This window comes from Amblyomma maculatum, chromosome 1 (assembly GCF_055883805.1).
Source record: "Amblyomma maculatum isolate TAMU_Amacu chromosome 1, ASM5588380v1, whole genome shotgun sequence".
In the NCBI taxonomy this organism is placed as follows: domain Eukaryota; kingdom Metazoa; phylum Arthropoda; class Arachnida; order Ixodida; family Ixodidae; genus Amblyomma; species Amblyomma maculatum.
In genome coordinates this window covers 229,043,123-229,057,215 of record NC_139344.1, presented here as the reverse complement: position 1 = coordinate 229,057,215, position 14,093 = coordinate 229,043,123, and the positions used below count along the sequence as shown (strand labels likewise).

At 47.4% G+C, this 14,093-nt stretch overlaps 1 protein-coding gene across 1 annotated transcript in view; it reads right to left on the bottom strand.

The window, feature by feature from the left end:
- Window positions 1–14,093, bottom strand: part of Cbp53E (Calbindin 53E) — a 196,455-nt gene that overhangs the window by 21,250 nt on the left and 161,112 nt on the right. Inside the window, exon 4 of the mRNA XM_084590480.1 lies at window positions 9,113–9,199. Within this exon, the coding sequence (XP_084446606.1) occupies window positions 9,113–9,199 (87 nt within the window). The remainder of the gene's footprint in view (window positions 1–9,112; window positions 9,200–14,093) is intronic.

Here is a 14,093-nt window from a genome sequence, read left to right as displayed (position 1 = left end):
GTCCGTATTCCAGCACCAGTATTACGGCCGTTGCTCTTGCGGAGACGTCACATGAGCTATAATTCAATAAATTATCCTTCAAGACGATTCAAACGAAAAAGAATGAAGCTCGTTTTTTTTTTCTCTTTTCTTTTTTTTTTTCTTCACGGCGATTTGTGAGCCGGATGCTAGCTGCAAATGACTGCTGTTGTCGCGCATGCGTGCACCTCGAGTGCGGCAGGAGCATAACTTTTCCTCTACGTTGCCTCGGCAGCACGCGCTTGCCTCTATGCGTACCCACATATATGTGTCTCTGTCCACATATGAAGTGGCTCAGGCTCAGCGTGCGCGACTTTACACAGGCGAACCTCGGTTTGGCAACAGCGGCCACTGTCACTTGAAAGTATTGCTCGCAAGCGTTTCCTTTTCGTTTACGTCTCCTCTGTAGATGGTCCTGAAGACGTTGATTAGATCTAACTGCCTCTTGAAACAAATTAGAGTGCTTTCGGGCCAAGCACCACTTCGTCCTGACTCGACTTTGAACATCCACTTTATGCTTGATACTTACACTTTGCTGCTCTGCTGACTGCAGCGCTCTATTCACAATGCCGCCCTGAGCACACTCGTCTGGGAGGTTTATGGGTCGCTCGCAAGCGGTCTGCGCGCTGAAGCAATGCACTCAGTCACATGGTTCCTCAGGACGCCGTTTGTGGCCACTACTCTGGGCCGCTCTCATGTGTCTGCTGAATTACATCTGCTCTGCTCCATTTCAACCTCCGTTGTAGGCTATAGTTTCACTGGCGGGTAGCTGCTCAGCCTTCTCAAAGCAAGGCCCGCGGCGAAGAGTTTCTCGTCTCATTATGCGAAATATATGGTGCTTGGAAGTGGAGAGAAAAACAAAAAACTTGAATGCCAGACAACCCTGAAAGCGCACGATAAAGGTTGAAGTTGAAAGTTTATTTTCAAATCAGAAAACAACATACAGGAATATAAGGTATATAAATATAGGTGATTCACTGGAGAAGGTAATGGCAACCCACTCCAGTATTTCCTGCCAAGAAAACCCTATGGCCAGTCACAATACCATTAAAGATATGGCGCCGGAAGATGAGCCCCCTAGGTTGGAAGGCGTCCCACATGTTACTGGGGATGAACAAAGGGCGATTTCTAGTAGCTCCAGGACGAATGAAGCGGCTGGGCTAAAGCCAAAAGGACGCTCAGTTGTGGATGTGTCGGGAAGCGACCGGAAAGTCCGATGTTGCAAGGAGATATATCACATAGCAACATGGAATGTAAGATCTATGACGCAAGGTAAACTGGATGTCGTCAAGCGAGAAATGGACAGATTGAACATTGATATCTTGGGTATCAGCGAGCTCAAGTGGACCGGAATGGGAGAATTTAACTCCGGCGACCATTATGTCTTTTATTGTGGGCACGAATCCAAGAGAAGGAATGGGGTCGCTCTCATAGTAAACAGAAGAATGGGCAAAGCAGTGCTAGGGTACAACCCCAAAAACGACCGAATGATTTCACTTCGGATCCAAAGTCACCCTTTCAACATAACAGTTATCCAAGTCTATGCACCGACCACTACTGCTGAAGAAGCTGACGTTGAGAGATTTTATGCGGACCTACACTGCCTTTTAGACCGCACCCCATCATCAGACGTCGTTTTTCTCATAGGAGACTGGAATGCTAAGGTAGGGAGTGAAGAAATATCCGGAATTATAGGCAAGTTCGGTCTTGGCGAGCCAAATGAAGCTGGGCAGAGGCTAGTAGAGTTTTGTCAAGAAAACAACCTGACCATAGCGAATACTCATTTTCAACAGCACAAGAGGCGCCTGCACACATGGACTTCACCGGACGGTCTGTACAGGAATCAGATCGATTATATTCTTTGCCGGCAGAGATGAAGAAGCGCTGTACAAGCAGTAAAAACAAGGCCTGGGGCCGATTGTGGCACCGATCATCAGCTTCTTGTTGCCAAAATTAAACTTCGATTGAGGAAAGCGCAGAAAACTAGAAGGCCTTTCAGGTATGATCTTGATCAAATTCCATTAGAATGTGCTGTGGAAGTGAGGAATCGATTTCAAGAATTAGATCTAGAAGACAGAGAGCCCGAAGAGATGTGGACTGATGTTCGTGATATAATACAAGAAGTTGCTACTAAGGTAGTTCCAGAGCAAAAGAAATGCAAGAAAGCTAACTGGTTATCTGAAGAGGCTTTGCAAATAGCTGAAGGAAGGAGGATGGCAAAAGTTATGGGGGAAAGAGAAAGATACAAGGTTCTCAATGCGGATTTTCAGAAAATAGCAAGGAGAGATAAGAATGCCTTCCTGAACATACAGTGCCAAGCAGTTGAGGACAACAGCCAATTAAGGAACACAAGAGCTCTGTATAAGACACTCAAAGATATCAAAGGAAGCTTCTGTGCTAAGCTGGGCGTGATAATGGACAAACGAGGCAAGGACCTCACTGAAGCCTCAGAGATAAAGAAGAGGTGGCAGGAATACACAGAAGAACTGTACAAGAAGGACCCGAATGTGCAAACCCAATATAAGACGGTTGTGATTACCGATCTCGAGCCGGGCATCCGGAAGAGTGAAGTTGAATGGGCCTTAGCCAGTCTTGCTAAGAACAAAGCTAGCGGAATTGATGGCATTACAGCTGAGTTGCTTCAAAACCTCAACCATGACGCTGTTAACATTCTGCATACATTATGTCAGAAGATTTGGACAACCCTGCAGTGGCCACAGGATTGGAGGAGGTCAGTTTACATCCCCATTCCAAAGAAAGGCAGTGCCAAAGTTTGTTCCAACTACCGCACGATCGCGCTTATTTCGCATGCTAGCAAGGTGATGTTGAAAATCCTCCATGGAAGGCTGCAGCAGTATGTGGATCGGGAGCTTCCGGACGTGCAAGCTGGGTTTCGCAAGGGCAGAGGAACTAGAGAACAAATTGCCAACCTTCGCTGAATCATGGAAAAAGCAAGAGAGTTCCAGAAACCCATCTACTTCTGCTTTATTGATTATGCGAAAGCGTTTGACTGCGTAGATCACAGCAGATTGTGGCAAGCTCTCCAAGAGATGGGAGTTCCAATTCATCTCATCTGTCTCCTCAGGAACCTGTATGAAGGACAAGAGGCCACAGTCAGAACTGGGCATGGTCTTACTGATTGGTTTCCGATTGAGAAAGGAGTGAGGCAAGGCTGCGTACTGTCGCCCTGCCTATTTAACCTATATGCAGAGTGCATCATGAGGAAGGCCGGTCTGGACGAGTCTTCAGCTGGAGTGAAGATGCTGGAAAACGTATCAACAACCTTAGATATGCGGATGATACCACTTTAATGGCAGAAAGTGAAGTGGAACTCAAAAGACTTCTGATGCGCGTACAAGAAGAGAGTGAGAAGTTTGGGCTTAAACTCAACATTAAAAAGACAAAGATCATGGCGTCTTGCCCTATCAAGTCCTGGAGCATCAATGGACAAGAAGTGGAAGCTGTGACTGTTTTTCTCTTTTTGGGCTCCAAGATCACCTCGGAAGGAGACTGCAGCCATGAAATTAGGAGACGCCTGCTTCTGGGAAAGAGGCAATGGTTAGCCTTGACCGCCTAGTAAAGAGCAGAGACATTAGTCTGCCAACCAAGATCCGTATAACTCGTGCTATGGTCTTTCCAGTTGTGATGTATGGATGCGAGAGTTGGACTGTGAAAAAGGCTGACCGCCGAAGAATTGACGCGTTTGAATTGTGGTGCTGGCGAAGACTCTTGAGACTTCCTTGGACTGCCAGAAGATCAAATCAGTCGATATTGTCGACCATAAACCCTGACTGCTCATTGGAGGGTCAAATTCTGAAGTTAAAGCTCAGCTACTTTGGTCATCTGATGAGAAGAGAGGAGTCGCTGGAGAAAGATTTTATGTTGGGAAAGGTTGAGGGTCGCCGGAGAAGGGATAGGCAGCGAACGCGATGGTTAGATGGCATCCTCGAGGCACTGCAGATGAAGTTATGTGATGTTAGGAAGATAGTGAGAGACCGGAAAGCGTGGCGTGACATGGTCTATAGGGTCACGAAGAGTCGGACACGACTGAATGACTGAACTGAACTGAAGGAATATAAGTGATTATAAGATTCTTACAGGTGTGTAAATCTTCAGCAGGACATTGTAAACACCGGCACTACATACCTATCATAAGAAGTTTTGTACGCTGCATAATATTTTATTAACAGCTGGCGCAGCGTTTACATTTTGCATCACTCTACGATAAATGGCTTTTGTCATTGACGTTATAATCGACATATTTATTTTCACGAATACTGCGATGGAATCAACGAACCGATCCTCACTCTTTTTTTCCCTTTGTTTTGAATTTCTGAAGGCACTTCACCGATGAAAACGTCTTCAAAGACAGACGTAAATGCTCTGCGCTTATCGGCTCTTGGACCCATCTTAGTCACCTGAATCTCTCCCCCCCCCCCCTTACACAGGGGAGTAAGGGGGGGGGGGGGAGGGGGGCTATACATCTGACTCATGACGTATAGCGCGAAAAACGAGGAGCAATATGGGAGAAAGACACAACAGGAGCGCTCGTGTTGTGTCTTTCTACCATCTTGCTCGTCATTTTTGGCACTAACGGGGAGTGTACGAGGAATCGACAGGAGGGATCTACGGCTCATACGAAATCGCCAGTGCGCAGGCTGCTTAATTCGTCTTCGTCCTTCAACATGGTCCGCGCTCGCCACCCGCCTCCTTCGAGTACAGGGAAACGGAGGCCCGTCCTTTGCATCACGCTTGCCTTCAACGCTACAACCGGCAGTTCTTGCGCGTGCATTGCTATTTGTCATGCCACTTCTTAGCTGGTTCAACTTTGATTTATATCTGTAATGCAAAGGCCGCCGCTACAGCAGCGACAGGGAAACGAGAATTATATTCCACTCCACACACGATCGGCTGGGGCTCGCGGCCGGACACACTTCGCCGCGCGAGCAGTGCTTCAGGTGTCGGGGCGCACAGACCCGGCGCCGCTCGTAAACGGGCCCTAGTCCCTCGCGGTCGGCGCGAGCGCCGTCGGATTGCAGCAGCTCGTCAGCAGCGGCCGGGAGCAGCCGCGCGCCCAGCTGATTTATGCTCCGTTTATAACGTTTCTTATCGATTTCAGAGTCCACCGCTACTGCGAACCTGAGTCCTAGCACGCCCGGCAGGCGGGTCCCCGGCGCGAGATCGTAAAGCGGCTTAGCGATGTCGTTACACGCTGCCCGGCGATCTTTTGGCGCCGGGAGCCCCGCGTGTCTCTCAGCCTGGTGGGCGCACACGCGTCGGCGCAGCGTACAGGACACGCTGTCGCGACACGTACTGCCTGGCCTCCTTGTCGTCTCGACTTCTGCATCGCCCGCTGCCGCGGCGGTAGGTAGACGCCGCCGCAACCTTTTCATAGTCTCATATCTCTCGTTCGCACGGAAGGGACAAATTTGTTTCGGGAAATAGTTTGTGGAATTGGTTCACTCAGCGCATCTCTAAAACGTTCCCACACAGTAATCTGAATATGCTGCCCCACCAGGGGTCTAAAGCGTACGATGTTTTAACGACGCCTTCAAAATAAAGGCAATTTTCATGTGTCATATGCAAAAGCTGTTCAATTAGTCGTTGAACTGTTGATGCTGGAAGTAATTGAATATTATTTTTAAAAGTTCACTGGATGTCACAGAGAGTTGAGAAAGCGTATTCAAAATCCAGAAGCCGTCCAGGCGTTTAGGAAGAACAGAGAGATTTGAAATATGAGACACTTCAATTACAAGTTTGTTCATCCATATTATACACCCTCGATCATAGAGACCGTGTCTAGATGGGAAAGAGGCGACCCACACACATCCTCCTAATTTATCTACTAACCGCTGTGGCTGTTGTTATGGCAGCATCTCCTGAAAGCCAACCGCTGCTGTGTGGACAAAATAAACGACGTAATAATCTGTAAACGGCGATCTTTTCAGATCACGTGCCTCTCATGATACCAAGAAGGCCGCTGCTACCAAAGCGAACTTACAAACGTCATTGCTTCAACGTTTTAAGCAGCAGGATGCTTGCAAGTAAAATAATATTCCTTATTGTTTCGTTTGCCTTTACTTATATTAAGGGAGAGTTGATTGGCGGAACAGTATGAGGGCCGCAGAAACGACAGTTCGAGCTTTAGCCGTGAGATGGCAGCATTAAGAGTGCGAGGACTCCTACGTTCCCCCTTGCTAGAATGCAAGGATTTCAAAGAATCCGAAGTAATCTGCCATGTTTTTTTTTTTTTTTCCTGTAATTGGTGACTGGAACATTTTTTTCCTCTACCATTTCGAAAGTTTCACCACGAATGTGTTCTAAAACTCGAGAGGGAGAAAAAATATGTTTCTCTTTGGAATCTCTGCCCTTCGTCACCACTGTCATGCCCCTTTTAACCTTGGCGTGTAGAGATTCCTAATTTATAACTATATATAGTATCGCGCGAGTGTCGAAAATTACCAGCGCTCTAACACGGCGCAAAGCGGCGAGATTGACGAAAATGTTGGCGTGTGCACAGAGCACGGCGAGCGACACTCCTACAAGCAGACGACGTTCGGACCGATGTTTATTTACTGCACATAGGCCAACTCTCGCCCATTTCGGAGATTCGCGTCGTGTTTAGGCGATGACTGAGCGAATTGTCGACGATATCGTGATATTATTAAAAAATATGAGAAGCTTTACTGGGTTCCTGTAAAGGAAAGCAACCCTATTATTCTTGCACTTCTTGCTTATGTTGCTCCTAATTTCACTCACTAGCAGAACAACTTTATTGTTTATTATCCTCCTTTGTTATTTTTTGTTTAAAGTGTTTGGTTTATGGGTTTTAATAAGGGGTTCAAAAAGCCTCGAAACAACTAAGGCTATGAGGGATATCGCGCTGTCCTGTGCACTGACATCGCACAGCACACGGGCGCCTTACTTTTCGCCTCCATCGAAAAGCGGCCGCCATGGCCTGGATTCGATCCCGCATCCTTGGGCACAGTAATCGAGAGCCCTAACCACTGCGCCACCACGGCGGGTCTTGGGACCAGCCTTCAAGCGCCTTAACTACTAAGCCACCGCGGCGGTGTTGTATACAGCATATTTAAATCTCGCGTTTTTTTGTATAAACTGAGAATAAAGTACATTTTTTGCAGAAATTTTATTCACATTTTTTTTTTTTTACTTTTACAAAGTCTCCATCGCACAGCCCGTAGAAACTGTTCAGAAACGCTGCCCTTGCCCTCGGTGTCAAGAGTACCATAAAAAATTAGTTTCGCGAGCAGTATTATATACGTTACAAGGGCCGGAGCTTCGGTCCACTGTAAGCTGTTTAACATCAGATACCGTCGACAGCACTAGCACGACGCAGAAATAGCTTGTTTCCGATCTGCGGCATACATTGCGCAAAACATCACCTTAATAACGATTTCTCCCGACGCGTAAAACAGGCATTCATCAGCCGCTTTCTCCCTCTCCCTCTTTATTTTCCTATCCGCATTTGCACGAATCAATACAGAGCGCCTTCGGTAGAATCAGACTTTACACTCTGCGCACGATAGTTATGCTTCTAACGTGTGCACAATCTTAACAAATTGTCTAAATTACAAATTAAAGAAATCCACTAAATGTGCGCGAAGATCCAAGTTTAATTAGTGATTACTGACAAATATTGTTGCTCGTTCAAGTTAAGCGCTGCAGGATACGAATAAAATATCCCTTTTATCAGATTCACTAAAACTTTCTTAGTATTTTTTGTGAGCTCATAGTTATTTCATAAACTCCGAAGCAGTATCTCAGGCGACGAATGTAGCCTCTTCAGTGTATGAACAATTGTCTAATTGATGTACGTGTCTGTGCATCAATCAAGCCTGCAAGAGGTTTCCATTTTTTTTTTCCCCGAAGTGTTTATACGATACGTCCGAGGTATCTAATCGATTCTCAATAAAGATACGGCAGTCGTCATTAAGGTCGTTTGCAAAAGCACCGTCTAAAGCTTGTCCTCCGCGGTTCTCAATTGATACGTGCTCTTCCTCGCAAGGTGTACACAGCTTGCACGCTATATACACGACTTACAGAGGGCTCTGAATAAAAGTTTGCCCTTTATTACATTTGCACACTCTCAGAGATGACATAGATAAGCATCTTCACGTCTGGCTGCTCACAGCGATCATCGCGGTCACTCTCAGGTTGCTTTCAAGATTAGTTCAACGCGCTTGCACGATGCAGCGAGAACGATCCCTTTCCGGTTGAACAGCGACGTTGTTTTTTAGCGCCCACCCTGCAGCTTTGCCTTCTCGTGAAAGCCCGCGTATGTGGCGTTCGAACACTCACTGGTTCGAGGTTAGCGCGAACTGAGCGCACACGCGGGCGGAAATTCCGCGCGTCCTCAATTTCGGCTGGAGATCCCGGCTTTCCTCAAGGAGAGCCTTTACGCTAAGGAAGGTTACTTCGCCGCATGACAAAATCGCATATGCCTCACACGCTTTTATGAAAATAGTGAGGAGTAGTTCTGTAATTCGTGCACTACAGGGTGTTTGTTATGAGCGTAGCAGAAAAGCAGAACTAACCGTTAATTGCCGGCGCACTCGAAGTACGAGCAGCGAACGCCCAATTGCCCCATTCCGCGGGCAGTGGACAGTGGGCGCGTGGTACAGTGGGTAAAACCACTGTAACACGCGACCCGCACTCATGCAAATGTATCAGCTTGAATTTGCCTTGTTTTGACAAATAACACACAGAGACACACTATTGTACCCGCAGGTTATACCGAACACACGAGATACTTTTGTAAGTTATGTTGAACAATGGAAAACTCTTATTGGATCTATCGGACACACCAGAGGAGAAAGCGTTCCAGGTCCGTCCGACGTACCTTTACTCACATCTTTTATTTATTTATTAATTTTTTTTTGTAGGCTGTCTAAGGCTACTTCGTGCTCGGTGACATAGCAAATGGACCGACTTCTGTGCGAACAGCCCGAGGATTGGCCGAGAGCAAAATATATGGTAACGGTTAGTGGGCAGGCTGCGCAAGTCACTGATGCAGAACCGTAGGCGGACAAACGAATGTTCGCAAGGCAACAACGTGAGATTTGAAAGCACTTACCTTCATGAATTCCACGCTGGACTCGAGCGGGTTGTCAAAGCGGAAAAGCAGAAGGAAGCTCTCTTCCAGCGGCAGCAGCTGGGCTAGCTGCACGAGGGCGAGACAAAGAATACACGCCGTTCAGAGAGACACCCGTACCCGCCACAATGGATCAAGGGATTTGGCATATGTCTATTGGTCCTACAATCGTGGGATTGAATCTCGGCCTCGGCGGCCGCATAAGCTGTGCAAAGAAGCCCCTGTGCTTGGCGACGTCATCGTACATTATTGGAGATTCTAAATGAATCAGAAGCCGTCCTTCATAAGAAGCCCTTCATAGCCCATATTCACTTCGGGAAGTTATCTGCATGTTATTACACATCCCGTACCACAGATACACCAGCATTGCTCCTGCAGAGGAACGCGGAGTACTGCAAAACTCGTGCGAGTGGCTGGCTGAGCGGACGCGGTGAAGTAGGTGGCGGCGAGTGAGAGCCCACTCAGCCTCACTGTCGATTATCGCTCAGGGAAGACCTTAAAAAAAGCATGCCCTATATAAATTGAGTTTTATTCCAATAGAAAAGCTGGTTTGAGGCATGATGCTTCTTCTACCCATTTTCTTTTTCGTCAAACGTTGAAACATGGCGCCACTTACTCGCATCACAGCTATGAACGTGACAGATGCGAAAACAAACGCATTCGCACCTGGGCCATCCGAAGCTGGCATCTTAATCTTGACACTGCCACTCTCTTACGCGAATTGGCGTCCGTTTATATTAGTGCAGTTCTAGTCCGCATCTTGATAAACTGTACCAAGCTTCGATGCGCTCGTCGCCTGCAAGGGGCTGTCGTTTGAGTGCAAATAGCGTTTGAGGCGCTGCCTAAATGTCCACAGCCGCATTCGTAGTAGAAATCATGAACGCGCTGTTTACAAAGTGCTGGCGACACCGCACGTGGCTGAAAGTGGGGTAGACGCCAAAGATCTTATTCGCATTTAGCACAAACGTCTCTCATATGTCGAGTCAACATCACATGCTCCGCAGTTCTACCAGGCATCGCTAAAGCGGTCAAGCAGAACCTCTTGGTGAGGACATAGTATGCGATATATCAATCATTTTGGAGAAGTAAATGAAAAAAAAAAATGTATTGCGAGTACAATTCACTTTTCATCGTCTCCAGTTTTCATCAGCAGATTGCATCGACAATCCTAGACGACTACTCGCGGAACCGTAGCAGGAGCTAGTGTGGTTTCAGCGTCGGTGAATGCTTTGACGACGTTGGGTCTAGCAAGACGAATGAACATTGTTCGTTTCTTATTTTGCACTGTCCGGGCTTATAGTAGAAATAAGTGTGAGATTGAGCAAGATGATACTCAGAGATTGTAATTAAGAGCGCACGTTGAAATGACGAAGATTCATAAAAATTGTAAAAGCCAATGACAGCGCACAGTGGACGCCGCAAAAAGAACTCATTAAACTGTAACACTTATCTAATTCATATTGCGTATAGTTCATCAGTACTAGAACGAGGCCTCTCTGTCAATGGCGAGAGGCAAGACATTTTCGTTTCTTTTTTTTTGTTTTTTTTTTTTGATGATGAGCTAAATTTTGACCGATGGCCGAGAAGAAAGTATTATTGCAGTTGCCAGCCAATAACAGTTAAGCGAACTTACGTACATGTACAGTCAGGGACCAATCTTTGCACACGGATTTGTTGGCTCGTTTGGTTTGTGGGATTTAACGTCCCAAAGCGACTCAGGCTATGAGAGACGCCGTAGTGGATGGCTCCGGAAATTTCGCCTAGCTGGGGTTCTCTAACGTGAACTGACATCTCACAGCATACGGGCGCCTTGCTTTTCGCCTTCATCGAAAAGCGGCCGCCGAAGCCGGGATTCGATCCCGCATCCTTGACCACAGTATAGTCGAGTGCCCAAACCACTGTACCACCACGGCGGGGCGGAAGTGGATTTGTGGAAAAGCATTTATTTCTTCGTTGCCCCCTAGCTTTTCCTCTGATATTTGTCTTCTCTGAATGGGGCGTGCATGGCCGCTCGCTGTTCAGCACATTTTATTCACTAAATTTGCTAAACTGCCTCAAAATAATTATTTTCCCATGAACTCGTGTCTCGCAAGCTTTTGCCCCTGACTGTACACCATTAAGGAATGCTGCGCTTAACAAAACCTAAGTGCCCCACCGCAGTGATGCAATGGTTAGGGCACTCGACTGCTGTGCCCAAGGATGCGTGATCAAATCCTGGCCGCTTTTCGACGAAGGCGTAAAGCAAGGCGCCCGTGTGCTATGCGGTATCAGGCGGTCGAAATTTCCGGCGCCCTCTACTGCGGCGTCTCTCATATCCTGCGTCGCTTTGGGACGTTCAACGCTATAAACGAAACGAAATCAACTAAATATATGTGTGACGCGTTTAAACATTTCCTTTTTCATACCCACGTTCCAAATTTAAAACGAAGGGCCATAAGCAGGCATCCGTTACAGAAAACATGGCGTTTAACTTGAAACTACGTGCTAATAACCTTCGCGATTGCTGAGTCACAAACCTATGAGAATGATCGTAATTTCGCTATGAAATGAAAACAGTAAAGCAATGTCAATTTGACTACGCTACACAAGCCATAAAAGTACAATAATTTCTCTCAGCGGCTATACTGCTGTCCTGTATCGCTAACAGAATGGTACTCTGTGGCATCGCTATCAACGGTTCTGATCGCTAACTGTCGAGGAGGGCAACGCGGCCGCAGGGAGCGCGGAGCAGCTGTATAAACGCCTCCTCCCGGTGCGGTGTGAAATTTTGATTGCTTACTTTTTATGTTCCTGGGACCTCGCTGTCGTTTCCTCGCGCAGCGAGCATCTTTATTACTCGCCATAGTTTGGCGTAATAAACAGACAGAGCAAAGCAAACAGGCGCAGACGCGGTCGAGTTGCTGCGAGGCAGCTCGGGAGAGACCGTATCGACGAGGTGGCGTCTCCTCCCGGGAGTGGCTCGCCAGGGGCCCGCTTCCGTCCGGTGCCCCGGGTTGCAAAAGAGGTCGGCCGTTTGCGCGCACCTTATTATCGCCGGCGTCCAGGCACCCGTTCGAGCTTTGGCGTTGCAACACGTGCGCCCAGGGAGCGAATAAACCAGCCCGGTAAAGAGAGCACACCGGACTGCAGCCATGCGGTGGAATACCCGCGCGCGAGGAATGAACGAGGACCGGCTCTTTTGGAGTCGGACGATTTTCTTCCTTGTCTCATTTTGTTTGTGGCGCCGGACGTTGGCCTCTCAGAGAGCCGCTCTTGCTCAATTCGCTGAGCGCCATATGCCAGCGGACAGGAGCGCGCCTGTCCGGTCATGAGTGTGGCACTTGAAAACAGAGCGGGCCTTTCTTCTGTCCGCTCGCGTTAAGTGGGCTGCAGGCCAGAGAAAAGCGTGACCGCAAAAATCGGGCAACCAATGAATATTGATTGTTTGCAAGGCTAGCGCATTTCCTTTTTTCGTGCCGACTTATACAAGAGCATGTTACGCACGGGCATATGTTACGTGGCTGGAGGATTTATTGGGGCACATTTGCAAGCACAATTGAAAGGCGCTGCCAGCGTGCAGGAGGCGTCGGCACGCTCAGAAAACGTCCCGACGTGTTTCCTACGATACGGCGCACGAACGCACAAACAGAACGCTGTCGAGGAGTTTCGATCGCCCGCGTACGCCTGCCATAAGAACACGGTCACACGGTTGGCAAGTCCTCGCTTGCCTCTTTTCTTGCGCGCCGTATTCGGCAAACATTCTGGAAGTGTGCCGGATAGTGGGTATGCTATACTTTAGTCACAATTTCCTACAAAAAGTTGTGAGGATGCCGAGTACAATTGTCAAGTTCAGTAGTTGTAGTGGTTGTGCAACTGATCTGATTAGCTGGTGTACTTCGCAGTGGCATCGACCCGGGATACCGTTATTCGCATGATTCTCCTGAGATGCGGGAAGAATCATATATGCACTTCAATTAACGACTTCGATAAGCTGGAAAGGAACGTACGCTCTGAAATATTATCACTTCGGATTTTGCTTACAGGAAGACAGAAACAATGTGTAGTTGGGCCACGCACTGCCAAGGTTAGCAAAGCTTGACGCAGGAGCGCAAAACGCTCCTGGTTCCAGGTCATGGCTGTGAATTCGCCACGCGATTTATTTCTGGAAATAAGCTTTGCGAGGAAGTACGCGGAAATATTCCAAATGCGGCTGTAGCGTCTAGCGTTTGAAGATAGGACGGGGACACAGGTTGTACATGGCAAGACGAAGTTAGAAAAAAAAAAAAAAAAAGTTCTCGAAGGGGATCTCTACACAATAGTACAAGCGCGTCAGGTTGAAGAAAATAAGGCTGTATAATCAAGCAGGGTAATCGGGTCCGTGAACCGAATTTTCCCCTGTATGCGCTGGAATTTTCAGGAAAGAGGTTTAACTCCAGCTAAAAAAAAAAAAAGTGTTATTTTAAAAACTGAAAAATTTTGCAAACTGAGGCCAGACACGTGGAACGATTGTTGAGCAATGTTTGCTTTTCGGCGCACTGAGCGTGTTTTACATCCAGTTTTTCTGAGCATTTGGCAGGCGATTTATTTGCATGCCATCAAGTTTTCGCGCGAGCGTGTATAGCTGGTGCTGGTTTTCTACTGCAGTCTGTAGTAAGTAGTGTTATCAGCTATGGGAAGCAGACCGTGAGCATATATTGAATTTTTCACTGCATTATTCAACGTACTAGTACTTGAGTAGTTCTTAAGCACGAGAGCCCGTTCACTGCCAAGGGGGAGCATGGAAAGCGTAGAGTGTTCCTACCGGTCTGCAACATGGTTTGAATTATGGAATAATAATAAGTTGAGAGCAAATGAAAACCCAGGTCTTGAAATGGTTATCACGGATTTCTTTTCACTGCCACTTCCGTTTACGTGTACAACATAGCTGTCTGCAGGACAATTAGTACTTAAGCGGGAGCGGGCATAGAAACGGGTTCACTCTGAG